Here is a 23,646-nt window from a genome sequence, read left to right on the forward strand (position 1 = left end):
GTGCGTCCGCGTGGAAGCCGTCTACGTGATGTCATCAACCGCTGGATTTTTTACTGCTCTAGTGGCTCAACCGGAACGATAAAGGCTCGGACGGTAGCGATTAGTTCTGTTGAGAGTGTCAATCCGACGATTTTATTCGCTCCTGCATGAGCGGTGGTGGCGAAGTGACGTGGCAGACGCGGTCCATCCGTATTCCGGGCAGCAGATGCCGCGGCCTATCTGTATGCAGTGCAGCGAGTAACATTTCCCTCCTTTGATTGTTATGTTTATCCTCACTGGATCGACCCGCATCATGTCAATGACTAAACATTAAACCCGGAAGATACCCTGCCGTCATGTGAAACAACATTGAGAATCTATGAAGAGATGGCAGCAGATGCAGCAGTTGATGTTACGGGAATCCGCTCTATAATTTATACTTAGGTAGCACTATTTGACATCTAACTCAAGTATTTCACTGAAACAAAAAAAAAAAACAATTTGCACAAGATGGAATCACTGGTATAAGATAGATTGAAGCGGTGAATATCAGTTTGTGGATAGACCCAGCGCCCCGATTACGCGCATTATTCATCTTTTTTCTTTGTTACACTCTTCCTTAACATTTCACGTGTGGAAGAAATATTGAGCAAGAATGATAATAAAATCGACCATCCCATAGTCACGTAAATACCGTTACAGCACTCAACGCCATGACAAGAGTCACGCTTCCAACTCTACGAAACTGAAGTACGGAAAATCAAAACAGATCCTTGATATTCCGTCAGAATCGACCAATGAGCTGGTTTCTGCAGATAAAGGTCGGCGTGCACATCACAACCCTCTTTTTCGAACAAGCTGCCTCTCTCTATCCGGGTGCGCTTTCATTACTTTTTTTCAAATGTTCTTGACTGTCGAAGAAGTAGATCTGAGATAAAATGCAGTAGCAGTGATGTTCCAACGAATGCGAACCACATCGCTGCTAAAGTTTTGGTGTTTCTCCTTCACCACTGGTTGGAGGAAGCGAGAAGGAGGTGGATGCAAATGGAACATAAAGCGGCGTCGAACGTCTTGTGTCTCCGTGATGCGTTCATCTTTCGTCGTAGAGGCGGTCGCTGCCCCCACCACAACATGAGGATTGATCGATAGCATGATAACCTCCTTAAAGCTTTTCCCGAGTTTCCAGATCGTATTCCGTCCTTTTTCGGGTAACGGCGCACGAATAAGATTAGCATTAGCTAGCATTAGCTAAATCCTTTCCTTTACTTAACTTCACAGCTTATTTCGCTAGTAGTACGCCTCTAAAAGTTCAGTTTGTGGCTTTGGATTTCTTCCCAGTTTTCTAAAATATATCTATGCAAGATTTGTTTTGATTTAATTGGCGGGGTGGTACTGTCATCTGACGAGGTTTCCCTATCTTCGCCGAGGCATGTCGTTCCTGAACATAGGTCGGGGAAAATGTAGTTGGGGGGAGGGAGGGGTGCATTCAGTGGCGCTTTTCTGGACGCTCTATCTTAGTTTTTTCTACTTTTTTCTCTTAGTGACTTTAGCTTACATCACTGAGTGCTTGCCCTGACTACATTTTATGTGTCGTGAACTGCCTGTCCACATCGAGTGACCAGCGGAGTACAGTTCGACAGTTCAGCGTAACGAAGCGGAGAGTTGTTACCACGGATTTCATGCTTACTCTAGACATTTGACTTTTTTTGAGGAAGATTTGGGCGGTGTTCTGGACGGTAGCACCTTTTGCAATATCTTGGTGACTTATAATCGTGCAAGTTATAGGTCGTATGTGCCCAGAGCATATACTGAAATGCTTGGTTGCGTTTAGTGCAACGCGGGACCCTGCTAGCAAATAACAGTCACACTCGCACCTCCTATTTGCGCATAATTAGCGTTCCTCATCGCCATACACGTAGGTTACAGAGTGCTTATCGTTAGTTTTATCTTCCTTTGCTGTAAGCTCGTCTCCTCAAAGACTTTAGTTCTTATCGATTGGACTTCTGCTCTTTTCTTCATGCGCACTCCCACGAAAAAAAAAGTGAAGAGGAGATGCAGTACTTCCAAGCTGGAGGGGTGGACCATTCATAGTTCATTTTTTCAAGTTGAAAAAAAATGGCGAAAAATGATTTCGCTTCGACTATGTGATCCTAATCACGAAATGTATACAAAAAGCCAGCAGAGAACCAGAAAAAAAGCAGCTCCGAAGAGTTTATCGACTCAATGTGCAACGATCTACTTTCACATCACCTAGAGAGGAGCCGGGCAAAATCCAAAAAGGACTTAACTTGTCAACACATCCAACGCCCACTCGGTGTGCTAGAATAGCCATCCTGGGAGTATCAGAAACACGGTAGCAAATAGGACATCGAAAACTGTGCTCGGAGCAACGAGGTGAAACTGGCGCTTGGGATCGAGGTGGAGATCGAGAACTAGGTTGCCTTAGCAGGGTTTCCCTGTTAGGGGCACCTATAGCCTCCATTCTAATCGCTGTGGCCCATCACACCGCCCTGGGCAACCGCTTCCGCAGCTGCGCCGAGCTTCGTGTTGTTTTGACCCGACTATATGATCCGGACAACCAGTACGACAATAGAAGTAGAAGAATGCACATAACAATGAGACCGTCGTCTATCAATAGCTCGAAATCAATAAGTCAGCAGACAACTGCCGCAATTCGCATGACGTAGATACTACAAAAGATCTTCATCAGGAACCCTAATACATAGTCGAGAGAAACGTCAGTGGGTCCTTAGAGAGCTAGAAATTGAAATTACTATTCAAAATTTGAATGTTTGCTGACAAAATGTAACTGATTCCATCACAAAAAATCGGTTTGTGAGTATAGAGTCTAAAAGAGAAGAGGTTTGGAGTTTTCACGCTGCCTTATCTCTCTAGCTCTTTAATTAAATGCTAGTAAGTGGAAGACGGTGTTCCTTCCTACGAAATCAGTTGGTAAAGAATGTAAGACCAGCGAATAGGATGCTGAGGGTACTGAAGCGTGTGCAAATGGGCGTGTTCTAACCTTGCTCATAAGGATTGAAGAAGTTCCCGCACCATTTTTTCTACGACGAATAGGGGAGGATGAGCCAAGCCAGTGTCGTTCGCGTAATCTACAACTGGAACTCTATGTTCTCCGTGGGGTTGCAGTACTACATCAACTTCGTGATGTGCTGCCCTTAAATCCTTCACCGCATTTGCAATCAACGAATAGACAATCTCCAGAAGACAAGTTTTGTTGAGCCTAAAAAATCCTTTTGTTATTTTATTGGTTTATAGATAGCTATAAGGAAGCACTTTTGTTCACGGAATTTCACTTTGAAAATGGAATAACTGAAGCAAATAAAGAACTAAAAATCGAAGTTACTATTGAAAATTAGAATGTTTCATTGGATGTTAGCAACTAATTACTCATTAATAAAAACTAATTGCCGACAGAATGCAATTGATGTTTTTGTAAAATGAAACCTGATTGTGACAATGGAGAGCCTACAGCCTCTTTTAATTGAATCCTAATAAGTGGAAGACGGCGTTCTTTCTTACGTAATCAATTGCAACGCGCTACCGTTGTGCACGTCCTCGCGGTCAAAGACTGATGAGGTCTCCTAACCAACCTAACCAGCCGATTCAAGCAAAACAAGTGAATAGGCTGCAGAAGGACACCGAGCGGTTCAAGGATGCACGTACCTCGTTGGAAATAAAACGGCTCCGAAGCCATTTTTTAAAAGAAGATTTGAGGGGGGAATTGAGCGGGACCACGCTTGTTTCCGTTTTCTACAACTCGAACTCTACTTTTCCCATTTGGTTTCCATATCACTTCATTTTCGTGAGACGCTTCCTTTGAGGACGAGATAGGTAAAGTAACATAGCATATTAACAACTCTGTGGAAATGAGTGAAAGTGTGAGGGTATGTTGCCAGAGGTCTCCCAGCCGTGCATAAAAAGGTAGACTTCTTATGGCGTGAGGCCGGCGTCACGAGACAGTTGTAGGAGCGGAACCGAATGATACAGTGTGGTGTTTTTGAAGTATTGCTTCTTAAACAATTTAGCATTCCCCATACCGGTGAAGAATCGTGCGATAACGGACAATCAGCAAGAGCGATTGCGGCCTTTTAGCACCTATATGACAAGACCTTAGCGCTTAGACTCGTGATCAAACACCCAAATTTTGAAATCATACTTCGATTTGGTTGTTTTTTTTTTCTCTAAAAGCACCATACCACGAATCTGGCGTGGTGAGATAATCCGAGGGAAAAGCTAAAGATAGGGTTTTAGACTGCGATGTCTGAGGTGGTTCCGCCCATCTCTCCATGATCGTCGTAAGAAACGGATTGGGAACCAGTTTGATTCCAATAAGGTTTGTTAAAACGTGCCTATGTGTACACCTCTGGTCTCCTCAGCAGCCTATTCATTGGTTGAATAAGAAGTGAGATGAGAAGTTCTCACTAGTCTTCGACCGCCAACACATGGATGCGGTGCGTGCGCAAAGGTGGCGCGTTCAAACTGAAATCGTACTAAAAAAAAAGCGTCTTCCACGTTGTTTTTTGCGACAACCATCTAATTAACACATTAATGACAATGATATCCTTCATGTTTAGTGTCGTGTGGACCCAGCTTTCCTTCAACTTTAAAAAATTTCGTACTATAGTCCATTTTTCTAAAAAAATATCACATTCAAAAGCATCCGACATTTGCTCAAAAGATGTCAATGTATTGAAGCCTAAATGTTACCTGCATAGATGGAAATAAGTAACGTAGGCTCTTTTTGGAAATCGTTTTTCACTCCTCTACACTGTTCGGAAAGAAGAACTACCTAGAGTTAGATCTGTATCTGATTTCTGACTCCGAGCTCCGTAAATTTTCGGATTTCTGCACCAAATCCGTGGATTTCAAGATATATGTGGCCAGTGTAGCGCACTATCCGACTACGAAGTAAGATGTGCTATGATACCTTTTTGAATGTCCCAAGTTTGAAAAATACTTCGTTTTTTGTTGCTCGTGTCATTTGAAGGTCATACAGGCTTTGTTCGCGGCTAACAGTGCTGAGCTGTTTTTTTTTTTACCGTGAGACACCAATTCTGTTGCGAATGGTTTGAATAGCGAGGTAAGCCGCAGCAAAGATTTCAAATTCGGAATCCACGAGCATGGTGGATGAAAATACCATGATTTAGTTCCTGCAAAATGCGCAATGCGCTCGAATGCCGTGGCACGCAGTTTCAACAAATTGCTGAAATTGCGAAATGCTGGAATGGAATTGTATGGGTTCTAGCAAAACACAACAATAGAAGCACTTTTAGGAAATTGTAAGAATTAATTAGAGTGACATTAAAAAGAAAAAAAAACAATTAGTAACAAGCCAGAGACATTGAGGTGATATAAGGACAGAATAACATTTGGAAAGAATTGTGAAGTCGCATAAATTCCACGGAAAATATGGTCCCGTTCTTTTGTGGTCGGGTAGACAGGTATCCTTCCTTTGTCACAATGGGAACCGCCGAGGCCCCACTTGTTTCGTAAATATCATTTTTTACGTGTCAAACCGGTCCAGTTATGGGGGGAGGGTTGGGATCTTTACGGAAACGTTGTTGAATCTGGCCACTGAAGAGAATTCCAGGAATTGAAGATTCGTATACACAGTGATAGACAGATGTCAACATCCATCACAACCTTACTATCCTGAGGTTGATTACTTCAGCTTCGATTCGCCTTAGAAGTTAGAAGAGATACGCCACATGTTTCCCGGTGTGGAGATCTTTTTGTCACATTAAAATTCCAAGAAAACGGAATTTCTCTAGAGAATATCACAGGAATTCGTTCCTGAGACTTGTCCATTCCCCTCATTCTAGGGACACATGATCTTTGAGCGTGTGTGGAGGAAATGGCACTGGAACGACAGACAGATATATGAATATATCTGAAGATATATTCATATATCTGTCTGATGATGATGAATAGCAGGAGAGAAAATTCCTCCTTCGTATGATATTGCACACGGATGGTAGCCTCATCTTTAAAACGCTGAATTTTGTTGTCGTGAATCCGTGGATTAGTAATTTAGTCGTTAATGAAAGCCTAGCATCCCAGGCATTTGTTTGATTGAACAGATTCCCATATTATAATTACATGGAAATCTGTTACCTATGATACCTGTTAATTTACCTCGTGGTGCTTGCCCCCCAATACCTGTGCCCATATTACGCTCATAAAAATTTTCTTTTCTTTTGTTTCTTGTGTATTCCATCGTTCTACTTCTGATAATTATTTTTAAGGAAAGCGGACGGAAAGTGAGGCCATTCTGATCATGGATTAAATAGCTCAAATGAGAGGTTCTGAATGAAAGGGGAATGAAAAAAAAAAACGCAAAGACTGCTACAGATAGTGTCGATACTCAAAATTGAAGTTGTATCGACAGTAGATGAAAACTGCTTCTCGCCTAACACTATTCCATATCGAAGAGACGCAGATGAAGATCGGACTTGGAGCAGTAGATGGGAAATATTCTTTTCAGTGTTGAAAAAAATTAATTGCAGTGAACCAGTAGATTGGATTATTACTACTTAGATACTTGGATGGCCTGTTTTCTGTGAACGTGTGCGGGCCCCAACATCTCTTCCACTCATTTCGTTCTCTCGCCAATTTCATCCAAGATGTTCTCAAATTTCATGACAAGGTCCTTGGGTCGTATCCAGTTGAACTCTCAGCTGGGCAATCCGTGTAGCGAACACATCACCCCATCTCGTTGGCGGTCTCCTTCGAGGACGTTTAACATCTCTTGGGATCCACTCTAGCGTTCTTTTAGTCCATCTATCGTCGATTCTTCTCATAATGTGACCAGCCCACCTATGCTTTGTTTTCGATATATATTCTGCTGGATCGCGAAGACGGGACATTCCTCTTAAGTCGGAGCTGCGAAGACCGATTGGGTCTTGTGTGCATCGCTTAAGCTTAAGAAGACATCTCAAAGCTTCTGTGGGTAGTGAATGGCTTCCTGGATGTAGTAGCGGTGTCTGGCCATGTCTCCGCTGCCTAAGAGAGCGCTGCGCTGTCGAGTCGAACACATGGACACGGAGATCTTGGTCCGTCACTTGGTCCGTAGCTTCTCTGACGGGTGCGACTGCTGCCTATGCTGCTCTCATCCTTCTATCCAGTTCTTTCTGCAAGTCGTTTTCCATATTCATATAACGTCCGAGGTATAGGTGCGACGATGTTCTCACGATTTGGCTGAAAGAATTCAAATTGGCTCGGGGAAAACTTATCCTTCTTTGTGCTGCCTCCAGAATCTTCCTCTGCCTGTATTTCGGAAGATATTCCTGCATCGTCTTTGTGCTACTAACCGTTCAATGGGCGATGCATTTGGATCAAGTCTCAGAGTCCGTCATCCTCCCAACAATTCCATTGTGGTCTTTGAAATTCGTGCGCGACGTTCAGCACAAGCTCGCAGTCCTCTGAGCAGAGTAATAGGCAGTAGTCCACGTATGAGTCCTCCTTGATGTGCCAGTCACCTTGGGACAAGTAGTCCTCGAGTACGCAATCGTCGTAGACGACTTCTTTTCTCCTTCGTTGCCAATAGCAGATGTTCTTTTCCGTCGTGTGGCTAAGTCGTATTTTCGCACGAAGGAGACGCTGATCAGAACCACTACAAAAGGATGGTACTACTGAGACGTCAAGTAGACACCACCTCCGGTTGGTGAGTATGCGGTCGATCTCCGCACGAGTCGCACCATTGGGCGATTCCCATGTCCAGCGACGATGATCTTTTTTTTAATGAAAAGAGTGTTTCCATGAAAGAAGCGTGCGGCGGACAATAGCTCGGAGAGACTATTGCCGTTTTCATTCCGGTCCCCTAATCCAAATCTTCCGATCCTGTATTTCTCTTTTGTTGCCTTTCCTAGTTTTTCGTTGAAGTCCCCGACATTGAATTTGTAGAAGATTTCATTGCTGCTCACTTCCTCCAGCTTCTCATAAAACGGATTCATCAGCTTCATTGTTGGTGAGTAGCAGGTGAAGATCCTGTTTGGTTTTTCGCGCAGAGGGCTGAGGCGAAGAATAGTCAGTGACAGAATTTCGTGGAATTTGATACGCTCTGCAGCACCGAGAAAGGGCATGTTAGACAGCGTCTGTGGACATTGTTCTCGTGTTGTAAGTACACAGTGTGAGACAGTCTCCATGGCGAGTCGTACATGTGTCGCTGTTTACGCCAATAAGGTCAAGGATATGAAACCGCGTAATGTGAGTTGCTCCCTTGTATAATCTCTTCTGTGGTCCACTCCACGCAATTTGATTACGTCCATTCTGGAAATGCGAATGGAGCTGTGATACGGCACCTCTTATTCTTAAATTCATATAAATTTATTGAAGATGTTCACTACTCTTGCTAGTATCATTTCTCGAACACTGCCCTCAACTTCGTAATTGTTCGACTAAGACGATGAAGAATCCGTCAACAAAATGATAACTCCTCAATAAAGCAATTTTGTAGTGTCCATTTTTTGTGCCATTCACCTTGATCACCTTAATCACCTTGACTCCCATTGATCTTCGAACTGGTCGAGCGGGCGGCGAGTAATTCTTCCATTTGTCTGATCGCGTGCCAGAGCGCCAAATGTGTGCGTGCCAAATGGTTCCTCCTTTCGCATGGGACACGAAGAGCATCATAATTCTCTCTGAAGGACTTAGAAATCTGAACATCGGGTCGGCGGTCTTCCTGTAGTGCGCTTAATGTCGCGAGGAACCTAGTCGCTAGCGGTTCTAGTCTAACGGTTGTCGTTAAAGCGCATCACGTGTCCGGTCCACCTTATTTCACTTTCCTTCGCAAGCGCTGCGGCGTCTCTAATCTTCGATCGCTGACATAGGAGGGAACCTCGAATCCCGTCCCTCACTTGCGTGAAACGCGATGCTCCTAGCATCACTCTCTCAATTGCGCGTTCAATGACGCTCACCGCGTTTCCTTCCTGCCTGCGAAATGCGCAGGTTTCCGAAGCATAGGTCAAAGCAGGAAGTACGGTGGTGTTGAAGAGGTGAGCACGGAGCCGGGTGTTCCTGGTCTTCTTCACTACATTCTCGATGCTCTTATACGCTTCCCAAGCCGCTCGTCTCCTCATGCCCAGCTTGGGGGTCAGGTCGTTCATCATATTCAATTTCCGACCCAGATAAACATAACTGGTGCATTCGAATATGTTCGTTCCGTTGAGCGTGAGTGGGGCATCCGAGATCCATCCGTTCCGCATGAGCATTGTCTCTTGTAGATTCAGCTAAAGACCGATGCAACCATATGTTTCGTCAAAATTCGACCAGCATTCGTTCCGCTTCGCTGATGTTAGGTGTTATCAGTACGACGTCGTCAGCAAAGCGCAAGTGGTATAGCTGCCGACCATCAACCTTCACTTCCATGTCGTCCCATTCCAACTTTCGCCTTGCGTTCTCGAGGGTGCCTGTGAATATTTTGGGTGAGATTGTATCACCCTGTCGGACCCCCCTCTTCACGTCAATGATGATGTTCTTGTAGAATGCCGAAATTCCGGTCGTGAAGTTACTGTACAACTCTCGAAGTACCTTCATGTACTGAGTAGGGACCTTCTTTGTCTATGGCTTCCATGACCGTTTCCGTCTCAACTGAGTCAAGGCTTTGTTCAAGTCGATGAAGGTGAGACAGAGCGGCATCTTGTACTCTCGTGATACCTCGATGAGTTTCGAAACAGTGTGAATGTGGTCAATCGTGCTGAATCCTTTTCGAAACCCTGCTTGCTAGCATGGCTGTCCTTCATCCAAGACTTTTCAATCCTATTAAGAATCACTCTTGTAAAGAGCTTGTAGATGACGGACAGTAAGCAGACTGGGCGATAGTTGCCGATGTCATGTGGATCTCCCTTTTTATACAACAACAAGGTCTTGCTGGTCTTTATTCAGGAAACTTGCATTCCGATAGGTAACGTGTAAAGTGGACACGGCTGTCGAAGAGATCAGAGTAGAAGTCGTAGATGATTTTCTTCATCCACTTTCTCGATGCAATTGTTGTTCCCTTCGGGTTCCGGAGAGCAGTCATCCTCGTCTTGCGACTGGCAAAGTTTCGACGGGCATAGCGGATGCTTTTCCCCGCAGCTTCAGCCATCGCTTCTGTTCTTTTCTCTTTAAGGTCTTCCTTTATCGCCTCTCTGCAAAGCCTTGCGAGCTCGGACGTGAGTTCTCGGTTCCCTGCGGCTCGTGCTGCTCCACCCCCTTCGTGCAGTTGTGAAGGTGTCCAACAAGCCGGTCATCATCTTCAGGCAGGCATGATCTCGGTAGAACTTTTCCAGATCCATAGAGAAAGCTTCGACTTCTTCTTCTTCTTCTCCGTAGTGTGATTTTGGAGCGTAAGCGACGAAGATAGTCAAAGCTGGTGTTGGACCACATCTTCTCATCAGCAGACGTCCGATTCGGGTCGTAAGTTGTTCGAAAGAGTCGATCTTCTTTGCCATACTCGTGTTGACGACGTCAACTCCACCAACACCTCTACTGTCGCAAGTTCCTAAGAACAGTTCATCTCCCGTTTCATATACGGCGTTGAGAGGGTGACGTCATCTCGTCTCGATCAGTCGGATGACGTAGTACTTAATCTTCCTGGGTTTCATCATCAGATCTTCGATGGCCGCTTCGGATGCAAGCGTACGTGCGTTATAAGTGCAGATCGTCATACTAGTCCTTTTCCGTTTCGGTGGCCTACATGGTTCCTGCAACCACTTTCTTGGCGCTACCGTACCAGGTTTTCCTCCGAAATCAGGAGACTCTTTTCTATTACTGTGACATGCAAAAAATTTAAAAAACCATGGGCAGGTTGCAAACCTCTAGTCCCATGGTTTTTTTGGGAGAACTTCCGTTCTTCCGGAGGGGACGTGTGGAGCTTATTTGTTGGAGGCGATTCTAAACCGCCTCCCTTGTACCTCCCAGTCACTTGATTGCAGGCTTTCGGCCGGACCGAGGCCATGCGGGATACAAGGATGCCATGAGTCAGTCCTGGCTCAGCAGGAACAGGTAGTCCATCCTCTAAATCCACCTGCGTCTCTGGGCAAGCACAATGTCTCTTTTGGTCCGCGATTAGCCCCCTATCTGCCACCCGGGGACGAGCCACGTAGCCTCGCGACTGACTGGCTGTAATTCCTCTAGTGAGGGAGATCCGTGGTTTGTGCCATTAGCAATAATATTTTCTTGGAATTTGCAAAGCTTGCAATTTACTTCACGTTATCCAAGTTTCCCTAATGCACTCGAATAAAAAGGTTTTGCGCTTTACGAATTTAAAAAGTGACTTGCTTATGTCCACTGTTCCTGAAAGATATTCGCAGCACTTCTCATTCGTTAGGCTCTCTGTCAGGGCTATTTGTCATTATCGCTCTACCACCTGCCCATGAACGATGGAGCTCAAACTCGATTGTTTACACATAGCAGCATGGCGGAGCATTCGGCAACAATTAATCACACGGAAAGAAACTCTCATCTTCAGTTAACTCCCATTCAACGAGTTCAATGTTTATTATCCAGTTTGATTCCTCGGCTCGCATCAATCTCCTTGTAAATATCGCCGCTTGCAATCTATGGCTAGCAGCAAAACATCTACGTATCGAATATCAACCACCAATGTAGCATTGGCATCTTAGTGGTGGAATATATTCGTTCCATTGATAACCACAGCTGAATCATTACTAATCATTCCTATATTTTCGGGTTGCTTTTATTCCCTCTGTTTAGGGCGGAACAAGTCGATATGCTTTTATTATATGCAGCAGTAGCCTTAGTCGGGGTGGCTTCCGCATTCCAGGCAAGTTCAGATAAAGTTAATATCCCACGTATTCCATGTTCATCTTGGTCTACCTGCTCCATCTAACAAACAGAGAAATAGAGCTGTAGGTTTGATTTGGTGTTTGCAAACCATTAGTGAACCATTTTCGAAAATAAAAACGAACAAGTATGTCAGTGAACAGGAGTAGAGTGATGAATGTAGTCTAATTACTACTCTCAAGCCATTAAATTAAGCTACTCCAATTAAATTGAGAGCAAGCGTTGTTGCTAGCTGTTGCACCCAAAATAAAGCTTGCATCAAGCTAAGACGGTGAATAAATGTGAATCCCGTATTGAACAAGATCCCGTAACACTAACTATTTGAGGAATTTAGAAGCAGCATTTGGAGAAAAACGGTCTCCCTTATTTTGTCTTATCAGCGAGTCTGACGCAACGCAAACTCAATTACAAGGAAATTTTAGTTTTTCGCACAAAAGTAACAGTTATGGATTCAGCCAAGTAGATATAGAGTGTATAGGATTTCTGTTGAGTTGCATGTTTTTCAAACTGATGCATAGACTCATATTTCTCATGTCACTTTCTTCAGTCTGAAAGAGGACCGCAGATTCCGCAGTCTATTCCCCCATGTTTTGAGGCTTAGCTGCGATTATGACCTCAACGGTCTCATGTTGAAGATATGCTGTTGGTACCTGCGGAAACAGAGTTAAAGTCAGAGCAAGTGAAACAGTAGCAATTGTGTCATCCTCAGGCCAGAATAGCTGATACGTAGAAGTCACTCTTATTGTGGTGAGGCAGTCTTCCTTGCCATTGACCCGAGAACTGCCTAAGTGGACCCAAAATGTTTCCAAAGCTTGGCGAATTTACGTAAGTGATATTTTCGGATCCCCATGTTAAAACTTCAAAATACCTTGGAACGTTCTTGGATGGACTTTGGCCCCAGTGGTTCCACGGCGAGTAGATATGTGTTTACCACATTGTTTTAGATGCGTACGTACGAAAGGTGGAATTCCACCTGCACATTCATCACTTAGAAAAAATTGCTCGGGAAACATTCAACATCTTTGTAATGTGACATCCCGTGAGTGAGCAAAAAGCTTGTTGCGTAATGTATAACTGATTAAGGCAATATGTGGGAATTTACTCATAATTAATCGATTAAGTCACTACTAAATAAGTGAGCATATAGACCAATAGAAATAGAAGCCAATAGGATATAATTAATACATATAAGCCAATGGAATGTTTATTTATGTCAGTGTTTGAGATAAGGTGTTCACTGTCATTTCTTTGTTGTTGTTTGTAAAGTTTGTATTCCGTTTGGAGCTCTTTTATTGAAAAAAAAATTGCACATTCATATTTTGGAAATGCTGCTGATGAGAGACGATTTTACTGAAAATTGTAACACAGCGCAAGTATGTTATGTCCGAAGAAAATTGTACGGTTTATCCATGTATCTCTTCTCTTCTACTCTTGTGTATGAACATACAGGCGAAGTTTCATTTCTTTCTTTTTTCCGTGAGACTTTGTTTGTACATACGCAAGTTTTGCAAAAAGACATTATCACAAGTTGAATGCAACCTTATAAGTTTCTTGAGTAAGCGCATTATCATTCCTTTAACATTGAAATTGTCTTACATTACATTTCACTTTACATTTGGTGCTTGAAAAGCGCAGAGTCATGACTGGGAAATATCGTATGGCCAGTAGTTCAGGTATGCAAATGAAGTGAGAATATGAAGTGCGCACAAAAATATTGTTGATATGTGTGAGTGCACCGCACCATGTTAAAACTATTTCTATTTTTATCACTAAATAATGAGGTGATGCAGAAAAAAGCAAAGAATGAGGAGCAAAAAAAGAGATGTATTGGCCAAAAGTTATATCTCAGGACTTTGACACTTACTTTTCGCAGAATTCGTGCACTGTACGAAGAGGATCAAGAAAGCAAAACGAAACTTTCACCTATTGAAATCGAGACCCATGTGGCTCCTATAACATTGAACAACCTGTTTCTTACTTTGTAACTACTTCAACCTTGTCTAGTCAGAACATTTATTATTTCACTTCACTTCATTTTTCTAACAATAACCTGACTTTGTTCAGTGCTCGCCGGATACCATCTTACGAATGGCTAGTGACAAACGTTTGAAACAACTAGAAAAAGAATGTCATCTTGCAAAGACAGGCGAGAAGGAGTGCGAAACCAAAAACGATTTGGAAAATGCATGGAAGGAATTCACGAAGTTATCTGATCAGTACAAAGACGTGAGAACAATAGTCCATGTACAGTACAAGAGCTTTTCAATTCTGCTTTGTTTAGGCAGTGAAAAAATGTCGAGAAGTAGCAGCAAGATCACGCAGGAATCACCGTTAGTTGACTCTCAGTGAACTTTTGATTGATAGGGTCACGAGAGGAAAGGAGAACGTTAAATATGCTCGATAAAATGAGTTTCTACAAATTTAGAGGAATGATGACATACAATGTCGAGCGACACCACAGAATTGTCGTCGATTTAAACTGAGAATCTCTTTAAAAGTTCAGGTTATGCACAAGTTCAAGGCAGAGTTGGGGAGTTTTCTATATTGGATTTTCTTCACTAATGAATACTGTTCAAGACTTAGTTCATGACAATTTCTAAGAGATACGATAAGATAAAATATATAATAATCTTTAATCGTATATATATATATTTATATATACGATTAAAGATGTCGGGAGTACCCAAGACATTAATTCAACTCTTCAGGGTAAACGTCAGCTCTGTGGGTGTGAAGAGAACTTTCATTGGGTAAACTGATTTCCTGAGGCCACTGATTCTTTGATTAGTAGTAGTTTTGTATTTCAGCTGTAATATTATCAAACAATTTCCCAAAACCTATTCACTACTGAAAAGAAGTTAACATCGAAGATTTTTTCAGACTCTATTGCAATATCGCAAGACAAATTTTAGTCATATTCATTTATGTATGCAAATAATGAGCAAAACGGACCTCCCTCACCACTCAAATTTGATGTATGTGGTCCTCCATGGCAAACATTCCTGAATCGTGTTATCATTTTTGGACACCTGTTGTTGGTAATCGATCGATCACTAACTGTACTACACCTGCCCCAGTACCAGCCGTATCTTACCTGTGAAAAGAGGGCCCTAGCCTATTTTCTAGCATGCCCCAATCATGCTTCGGCAGAGTAATTAGCGATGGTGTGTATCCTAAAGAGATTCATCCTCGCTGCTAACTAAATAGCTGCTTACCTACCGCTAATCATACATTGCATCAACGGCTGAGATGTAATTAACGAGCCATTAAATTGTTTTGGAGAACCAGACTTGTACGTTGGAATTTTGTGATTTGAGTTGATCTCAGATTTGTAACCGTACCAGAAGCCAGAGAAGTACTCACCTGAAATATGAGAGAAAAGGCCTTCTAATAGCTCCAAATTACGTATACAAAAATTTTCGTTAAACACGAAACTTTCCAACTTTCAAAAGTAACGGGAATGAGGATTACCGTTATCTTCCTTAAGGTGTATCTCTGGTCTTTGGAAAAAAAGAGCTCATTTAATAATATCTCTAGACGATCTGAATGATGACCTATGATGTCTAATCAAAACTCCCGTTCTCACCATTCTTCTTTACATATCTCCTCATAACCGTGCGGTTCTTTGTGTCTCTATCGCCCTAAGACGGTTGTCTGCGTCTCCATGATCGACTGTTGGTCGAGGTATAGTTGGGTCAAAACGACATGAAGCACGGACAGTTGCGTAAGCGGCTGCGCTCGAAGCGGCATGGTGGAGTGTAGTGGATCGGATCGTGTAAAAACCGTCGCTACCGCCACCCATCTCTGCACTTCGCGATGGTCTCACTTCGGTTCCAACCGCTGTCTCCACCGCATCGCTTCGACCGCAGCCGCTTAAGCAACTGTCCGCACTTCGTGTCGTTTTGACCCGACAATATGTTCGCGTATCCCTCGGCATATCCAATGGACAATTAATGTCTCGGAGGCATTTGTGGAGAATCCGCTGGAATCTTCTTTACCATTCCCCTACCTGTGCTCCAGTTTCTCGTCGATGTTCTCGAGCATAGTACTTTCATTTGACCCGATCGAGTGCGAGGGCAAGAAGACTTCCTTGACGCACTTAGCGAAGAGGTCTGACTCGCGTTGGCGATCTTCCTGCCGTGTGTGATACAGCGTGGTATGCAGTTGCTCACTGCACTGGTCCAACGATTGTTGTGTACTACTTTCTTAAGCTGAACCAAGATTGTTATTGATCTTTATTCTGGCTAACGTTTCGGCGTCGTCGCCTTTTTTAGAGCCTGGAAAAATCAAAGACACGTGTAATCTACTCTCTCAAACGCCTCGTCTTCCCACAAGGTATGATTTAGCAAACAGATTATTTAAAAGCAACGTCATAAAAGCAGACCAGCGCTCACCTTGATAGTCACTAAATCGTGATGTTAGCGGACCACCAGTTGTGAGAGTTGCACCGCTAGTATTAACTAGTAACGATGCCCCCGCCTCTGACCCCGTAGGTCAAAACCCGCAAAGGTCCTTATATGGCGCCAGCTCGTTGGTCACAGCGATGCATTCTTCTTTACGATTCATGATAGGACTTTTGGCCGTGATATAAAACGCTTCCAATGTTTTTCGCGCTAGAACGTCTGATTCGCGTGCTAAAATAGTGACAGCTATCTTGAAAGGGGTGTTGTCATGACACTGTCTGCGATGAGCACCTAAAGGGGATGATGTTTTTGATTTTACGAGCCCGTCTAGGTGCTCCTTGACGCGCGTACATACTGATCTTCCTATTTCGCCAATGTGCTCAGCCCCACATAACTGACAGGTGATTAGGTAGATAACCCCCGATACCACGCAATCACCCTGCCTCCCGTTCGGACAAACGATGCAATTCGGTGTCTCACAAAGTCTGTCATATGCGCAATTGCGGACTAGCTGCTGCTTCAGGTTTGCAGGTGGTATGTCCACTACTCTGACTGAGTCTTGCAGACTCGCCTGTCGTAAGCTTGCTCGCACTGCATTGCTCATGTCATCCGAAATAAAAGGAAGGCAGAAAGGGATCTTTGTTGCTTGTTCTACCCTGTGGCACCGCCGCTCAGTTGCATGGCTCCGATTTGAATGAGAGACCTTTGCTGGGTACCCATTGGACTGAGCAATGCGGTTAGCCATGTTTATGGAGGCAATGCGCCCTTGAGCCTCAGATGAAACGGTTGCCGCTGTCTTAAACATATTTTCAATGACTGACTTTTTGGTTCTCCAGGGGTGCGCCGATTGGTAGTGAATCAGAACGTTTTTACAACTTGGTTTTCGATACCATTTTGTTTTCCAATTTCCCCTACACAAATGGACCTGGACATTGAGAAACGGCAGCTAGTTGTCTTTAGGTTTTTCCTATGTGAACTTTATGTACTGGGATTGTTTATTTAAGAGATCGAAGCAAGTGTCCATTTCAGCTTGTGTTGGACATACAATGCAACAATCATCTATGTATCGGCAGTACAATAGAGTTTTGCGTTCCAGTAGGGGTTTTTCCACTTTAGACATGAAAGCAACGGCTAATGTAGGCGCAAGTCTTTGTCCCATGATCAAACCTCTAATTTGCCTATACTATTGCCCAGACCAGCGAGATACGGAACATCTCAGACATTCGCTTAGCAGCATCATTATTTGTTATATCGCAAACCCATACATGTTAAGAGTCCCCTGGTGTTCGGAAAGCAGCTCTGATGTTGCTTGTAGTGCAGCATCGATGGAGACGTTGGTGTAGAGCGAAGTGACATTGAAGGATTCGATCTCCATCAAGGCGCGCTTTGCGGAGGTGCTCTATGAACATTTTTGTGTTTGAGAGATGAGCTGGAACGTACTGGAGTAGCTGGCTGAGAATAGTGTTAAGGAACCAGGATATTCTGTCGGTGGGACCTCCAATATTGCTAATGATAGGCCTAACTTTGAAATCCCCTGGGTTGTTTGAACTAAATTCGGCAGCGGAAAGCTTGTGGGTCTTGATGGGAAAGGACCGGGCAGGTGGGCCGATCACATTTTAGACGCGTGATAGTTGTTTTGGGTAAGCCTATTGATTTTGCGGTCTCTATCCATATCCTATTCAGGCAGCGATATTGTCTGCCAAATTCATGTGCCGATGAAGGGTGGTATAGACTATCGTCCGTAAGGTGAAGTTTCGTTATAGCCCTGTCCAGTTCACTTGAAATCACTACAAATTCTCCTCCTTTATCACTGACCGAAACGTTAGCCAGAATAAAGATCAATAACAATCTTGGTTCTGCTTAAGAAAGTAGTACACAATCAAACTCTACGATGCCAAGATTCAAAGAAGGTCGAACTTGGAACTTACCAACGATTGTTGTTGAAAGGCACCTGTCTAACCCAGCTGGTTTTACTTTCACCATATTTGATGTTGACATTTGATCAGCATCAATTTGAAATCGACATGATTTGCGTTAACTGCCCCTGAACACAGATCTTCTCGGGGATCGAGTCAGTTAAATACAGAGTCAATTTCGAAATCACTAGTAGCGGACGCTTCGGATCGGCTGTTTCTCACTATTCGTGCCACATTCGATCGGCGTCAAAGGTCTTCATCCACGTCACCGAATGCAGCATCCAGTAACATCCTGCACATTTTTTCTTCCACGAAATGGAGCACCACTTTGCCTTAGAAGCCGTATGCAAGGAAAATCCAGAACTCGATCTGAATTGTCAGACATGGTGCCCTCCAGAAATAGCTTTCATATTAATCTGCTGATTCCAGTGTCTTAAAGTATGACGATTCCATATCTCTTCTATTTTCCGGAATAAGAAGAACAAGGATTTCTAAATCTTAGAAACCCTCCTTTTCATTTTTTAGAACTTTCCTTCATCTTTATGGTGGACTTCCAGATTTCACTTGTCCGTAACGTAAAAAATACGCCTCCAGTACTGCTGAAAAAGCTGCATTATTTATGAAATGGTTCATTACTTAGGAAATTATAGATTTGAAATCGAGAACATCATTCGAGCAGTGTGTTTCAACTCACAAATCTGAGGGATCTAACCTAACACTTCTCAAACAGATTCATTCTTGGATCCTGCTATCGAGATGAAGAGATCATGACATATCGAGATCCATTTAAGCTCACGTTCATTTTTTTAAATGATGTTTTTGAACGAAACGATTATTGTCAAGGAAGATGGACAAATGAGGGCAGCCTTGACTGCGTGCATACAACGTCGTTTCGAATAGTTTCTTTTTTGCATTTGTAAAGAGCAAGGACGTCAAAAAAAAATGCAGAGTTGTAATACAACGAATGAATGTTGGCATTGTGTATGAAATAAGCTTCCTGTTAACTGTACTGGTAACTTCCAAGAAGAAAAGAAATGTGCCGAATTTCCTCGTTCAGTTGAGAAATATTGGACAATCATGATATATAATAACGGGGTTATTCTGTCACGTGTGTGTGTGTGGCGCGCCGGTGCCAGGTAGCTATAATATGGGGTGCGACGGGTCCCAGGGTGTCGGGTTGGTGCGCCGGCGTCGTAAAGCTATAAAATGTGGTAAGGTGGGTCCCACGGGTTCGAATTCCTGTGTCATGGTGTAGAAGTATCGCGCAGTAACTTCGTGTGCATGTCGAAAAAGGTAAATGGGACATTGCAAACGTTTTAAAGTTGTATCCACTTTCCGCGTTGCTTTCCACCTCTACGACTCCTCCGTTCCTCAGAAAGTGGAAACACGCGTGCAGATGGCTGCTTAAATAGTAGCAAGCTGTTTATGTGATCTGACGTGGAACGCTATCTTTATCAGTGCGATGATGTCGGCCACGCCATTTCATGTTAAAACATTATTTTGCGATAACTATTAGGAAGAAACAAGAGGAAAATCTATACTTCGAGTAGTACTTTCAAATCGTGTCTACACTGTGTTGGGAACGAAGGCATGTTTGAAGCTAAATTTTTAATATTCTCCAAGTGTAGAACTGACGCGTTTAGAAAGAAAACTATGAAACCTTCCGCCTTTATTTATAATAAAAAAACGAGGAAAATAGGAAGAAAGCGTTGTTAGAAGTACGCAAATCTAATTTCAGAAAATTACAGAGAGAAAGAGAATAAATAAACTACTATTAATTTTCGTTGATCAGTGAAGGGGAGCGAAGCGAACACCACAGAAAGTCTGACGTTCGGCTTTAGCCGGATGTTCAGACTGGTAAATAATAAAATAATAAAGGGATGACCACTGCATATAGCTGTTTTTCTATGTTTTCGGAATATTTTCTCCTATTCAATGCAATAAGCTAGCGCTAAAATATAGAAAAAAGGATGTTCTGAGTCGCCATCAGTTTGCTGCTCTCAAAGTGAAATAGCATGGAGGAAAGAGATTCACCGAGTGTTATATATACTTGTCTTGGAGTAAACATTGGAAATTTTTGGTTCAAATCTCTGATAACAAGAAAAAGACTCTTCTGCAACAAAGAAGCTATAGAAATGAGAAGCACTATACACTTTAATATGTTAAACTTCCCACGATGAAAGAAGTTTTCACTGTTAGAACAAAGAAATTTTTTTAGAACAGAAAGAATAGACCAAACGTAAGTTTAAGGCATTCAGAGTCTTTGGCCTCGCAACAATTAACTGACCTTTTTAAATGACCGAGTTTATGTTCCTGTCGAAAAAAAGCTATGGTTAAGAAAACCGAAGACTTGAACAACGTCGATGAGTTATGGATTTGGAGTCGTTTAGTTCTTCATGAGTACCTCATCTACAGTCATCTATTTTAGAACAACATAGAAAGCGTCAAGTCATTCACAAGCAAGAAAGTGTCACTGAGCAGGTATAACAACGATGATGCATTTAAATATTAGGATTCCAACACGAAAAATTCACAGGCGCTACCAGAAAGTGAGCAATTTGACCAATCTCGGCCGATCCGCACTAAAAGACAGATGTGCAAGACGAAAGCCTCAGACGATTTGAACAAGCTGAAACAGGACTTCACAACTCACTGCGACCGGGAGAACATGTGAGTGCAATTTCACGTACATAAGCAAAAATGTGAAAGAATTCGATGCGACTTGGCAAATCTTAGTTCATTGTTTAGGCAGTGGATAAAGCACATCAGTGCATTTTTCTGCTTTCTTTTTATTTGTCTTTTTTTTTTGCTGACAAGGGCTAATAAGATGACTGAGAGCGATGGAGAATGTGAAGTAAAAGCTAGCTCCATTTCTTATTTTAAGATGCCTTCCTGATGAAGACCTACCAGCTGGAACGCAACGTGACCGTTTCAAAGAACTTCATGCTGTACGGGCCAAAAAATATTCCGCTTATCTAACTCAGCTCTCTCTCTGTTACGGACGTGTTAGCTAGACGAAGTTTATACACAAAACTCTTCGTTCTGTTCATCCAATTTACGAAACGGTAATTCACTCACGTCGTGTAGATTAAATGTGCATAACGATCTTGCTTAATAATCTTGCTGTTTAAAAATTGACAAAATTGTTTAGAAAAAAGAACCATAGCGCAAATTAGTAGCTTTTATATTGATTTGCTTGAGCTGTGGCCAAGATTGGTGTTAATCTTTATTAACAGCTAGCAGCTCGGTGTTATCGCATTCACGTGAACTAGACATAGCGATAACGAGACAACACCTTGAATATGACGATCTATATGTTCCATCCTCCGCCAATGTGTTCAGAAGCAATATCGCCGTCTAAACAAGGTCTAGGTTGAAAAGCCTCAAACAGCAGTGCTACAGAAAAACCTTGTTACGCGTCTCAAGAATGATTTATCCGTATGTCCACTTCTGTACACCCTTATAAAAACCCAGCTTTCTGGAAATTATTTCGCTTCAAATAATTCACGTGACTTGAAAATGAGACTTACTATAAGGTGATATTAGAGGCCCGACGGATAGAATTTTCTGGCTGCTCAACATGATCCTAAATTATGTTACTGAGATATGTCCTGCCCCTCTCAGTAGCTCCAACAGCTTCCTTAAACACTTTTGCAGTACTACGGTCGAATTTAAATGCATCATAAAGTCTTTTGACGTTACGTCGCTCTATACAAACATTTCAAACGATGCCACGATGCAGGCTGTTTACGTGTTGCTCACGCAGCACCAGGCCTCATTAAACATGTACGAATTCAGCATTATGCAGATCATGACGCTGATAAACGAGTGCTTAAATTATAAACGAGTGCTTAAATTGCTCCATGTTCCGATGGTCAGGATAGTACTACTGACAACTTGGATGCGTGGCTATGGGATAAAGGCTGGCGCCCACTACTTCGGTTGTTTTTATGTCAAGAATCGTAGAGTCTCCTATATCCAATCCAGTACTAGACGGCAAACCTGTATGATATATTTGTCATTACATAGATAATTGCTGCGTCGTCTGCTCAACACACGCAGAATTGGACAAGTACTTCACTCTTCTCGCATTAGTTCAGTTCAGCGCATCCCAGTAGTACATGACGGCGGCAAGGGTGGCACCAGTAGCCGGGAAAAAGAACGTGGCCCATAAATCTGACCCATAAAGTGCAATATTCAATGAGTAGCCGACTGGAGACTGTTACCTGACAAGCACGACATCCCTTTCGAAGATCCAAAATAGTTGATGGCCCAGAAATGAATCCGTTTTGTTTTCTGGCATATCTGATGATATGGGCAGAGCGATACGTAGCTGTCTACACCAACCGCGTCTAGAAATCGGCGTGGTGATGGTCGAAAGCGCAAAGCGTTGATGTCTTTGATTTTTACCAGGCTCTGACGAAGGAGATAACGCAGAAACATAAGCCGTTAGCAATAAAGGTCAATACCAGTTTTGGTAGGGGCGAGTGGAGCGCAGTCGGTAAGAGGTCCCATAGTCTAAACGATCGATCGAATTAACTCTAGTGCTCAGCAAGCCTTACATCCCTCTGGGGTCGATAAATTGGTACTAGACTTGTCTGGGAGGATAAAAACACTGACTTGACACATTGGCTAGCCACCGCAAGTCATTGTATAGGCCAGTTACACGTTCGTAAATCTGAAATGACTCTGGATTGAAGTGAACGTGGTGGCGATTTCCAAGTGGATTGATTAACTCCAGACACTTTATTCTTTATCTTTTACCAGTCTTGACTACAACTCAAGCAAATCAATATAAAGGCTACGAACTCAGCATGCCAAGATTCAAGGACAGCAGAATATGGTCATAACGCAAATGATCTGAACGCACTTCGAAGCACACGTAAGAACAAGATAAGTCAAGTTAAAATTAACTCTCAGAAGTCAGAAATCGAAGCTCGAAAACACCGAAGTTCCCGACACTGGAAGGTTAGCATTCGTTCTAGTTCAATCCTACATTTTGTAATAAGAAAAAAGATGACATTTTAAAAAATAAAACAGGAAAGTAGGAGTGCAGCAGAAAGGGAACAAAGCGAAACGGATCGAATGTAGATGGCTGTTTATTGAACATTCTGGTTATGCCCATTCTTGGGATACGTTTCGATTCTCTTGTAGTATTAAACGTGTTGCTTCTTAGTTCGTTCCGTCTCCAGTGGTGAAGGAGTTGTCTTTGACCCTACTACACGTTATTCCGCAATAGAAACGAACTGCACCATTCACGAACGAAATGTCTTCGAGGACTTTCTAGAGTAGCTCACTCCAAATTCATTTTTTCGCTACTCGCCCGAAGGACTCCGAAAAGTAAAAGAAACTCCTCTTTCCAATTTTGTTGTTATTATTTAGTCGCTTTGTGATGACAGGGTTTGTTTATAGCATTAACACTACGACATTCCAAACCTTGTCACTGGATCAATTAGTACAATGCTACTTTCGAACTGAGGTCAACGTAATAGCGAACTTCAGTGGACGTCATTGCCAGTTCATATATTCAGCAATACTGAATA

General features: G+C 42.8%; 7 protein-coding genes across 9 annotated transcripts; 1 reads left to right on the forward strand and 6 right to left on the reverse strand.

Moving 5' to 3' along the window:
* Nucleotides 1-876: 876 nt before the first annotated feature.
* On the reverse strand, nucleotides 877-1,224 carry RB195_019078 (uncharacterized protein; the record flags this gene model as incomplete). The annotated part of the gene is made up of 1 exon (XM_064186776.1): nucleotides 877-1,224. The coding sequence occupies one exon, from the start codon at nucleotides 1,222-1,224 to the stop codon at nucleotides 877-879; it is 348 nt and encodes a 115-aa protein (XP_064042657.1).
* A 6,404-nt stretch (nucleotides 1,225-7,628) lies between these two features.
* RB195_019079 (uncharacterized protein) lies at nucleotides 7,629-8,144 on the reverse strand (the record flags this gene model as incomplete). 2 transcript variants are annotated; one of them, XM_064186778.1, is made up of 1 exon in its annotated part: nucleotides 7,629-8,144. In XM_064186778.1, one exon carries the CDS (start codon nucleotides 8,142-8,144, stop codon nucleotides 7,629-7,631), a length of 516 nt encoding a protein of 171 aa, XP_064042658.1. The 2 variants fall into 2 exon arrangements, with proteins under 2 accessions (XP_064042658.1, XP_064042659.1); XM_064186777.1 differs by having other exon boundaries at nucleotides 7,629-8,081.
* Nucleotides 8,145-8,729: 585 nt separating this feature from the next.
* RB195_019080 (uncharacterized protein) lies at nucleotides 8,730-9,209 on the reverse strand (the record flags this gene model as incomplete). Its single annotated transcript, XM_064186779.1, has 1 exon — nucleotides 8,730-9,209. One exon carries the CDS (start codon nucleotides 9,207-9,209, stop codon nucleotides 8,730-8,732), a length of 480 nt encoding a protein of 159 aa, XP_064042660.1.
* A 46-nt stretch (nucleotides 9,210-9,255) lies between these two features.
* Nucleotides 9,256-10,936, reverse strand: RB195_019081 (uncharacterized protein; the record flags this gene model as incomplete). The annotated part of the gene is made up of 6 exons (XM_064186780.1): nucleotides 9,256-9,407; nucleotides 9,529-9,654; nucleotides 9,713-9,872; nucleotides 9,920-10,127; nucleotides 10,189-10,480; nucleotides 10,795-10,936. The coding sequence occupies 6 exons, from the start codon at nucleotides 10,934-10,936 to the stop codon at nucleotides 9,256-9,258; spliced, it is 1,080 nt and encodes a 359-aa protein (XP_064042661.1).
* On the reverse strand, nucleotides 10,104-10,430 carry RB195_019082 (uncharacterized protein; the record flags this gene model as incomplete). The annotated part of the gene is made up of 1 exon (XM_013445927.2): nucleotides 10,104-10,430. The coding sequence occupies one exon, from the start codon at nucleotides 10,428-10,430 to the stop codon at nucleotides 10,104-10,106; it is 327 nt and encodes a 108-aa protein (XP_013301381.2).
* Nucleotides 10,937-10,954: 18 nt separating the features above from the next.
* Nucleotides 10,955-21,117, forward strand: RB195_019083 (uncharacterized protein; the record flags this gene model as incomplete). Of its 2 annotated transcripts, XM_064186781.1 has the most annotated exons (7): nucleotides 10,955-10,983; nucleotides 11,695-11,764; nucleotides 13,849-14,010; nucleotides 14,066-14,114; nucleotides 20,532-20,584; nucleotides 20,640-20,773; nucleotides 20,988-21,117. In XM_064186781.1, 7 exons carry the CDS (start codon nucleotides 10,955-10,957, stop codon nucleotides 21,115-21,117), a joined length of 627 nt encoding a protein of 208 aa, XP_064042662.1. The 2 variants fall into 2 exon arrangements, with proteins under 2 accessions (XP_064042662.1, XP_013301380.1); XM_013445926.2 differs by lacking the exon at nucleotides 10,955-10,983 and having other exon boundaries at nucleotides 11,711-11,764.
* Nucleotides 21,118-21,441: 324 nt separating this feature from the next.
* On the reverse strand, nucleotides 21,442-22,732 carry RB195_019084 (uncharacterized protein; the record flags this gene model as incomplete). The annotated part of the gene is made up of 7 exons (XM_064186782.1): nucleotides 21,442-21,460; nucleotides 21,512-21,581; nucleotides 21,634-21,689; nucleotides 22,335-22,455; nucleotides 22,514-22,519; nucleotides 22,573-22,621; nucleotides 22,724-22,732. 7 exons carry the CDS (start codon nucleotides 22,730-22,732, stop codon nucleotides 21,442-21,444), a joined length of 330 nt encoding a protein of 109 aa, XP_064042663.1.
* Between the last annotated feature and the right edge of the window lie 914 nt (nucleotides 22,733-23,646).

This window comes from Necator americanus, chromosome II, assembly GCF_031761385.1.
Source record: "Necator americanus strain Aroian chromosome II, whole genome shotgun sequence".
NCBI lineage: Eukaryota > Metazoa > Nematoda > Chromadorea > Rhabditida > Ancylostomatidae > Necator > Necator americanus.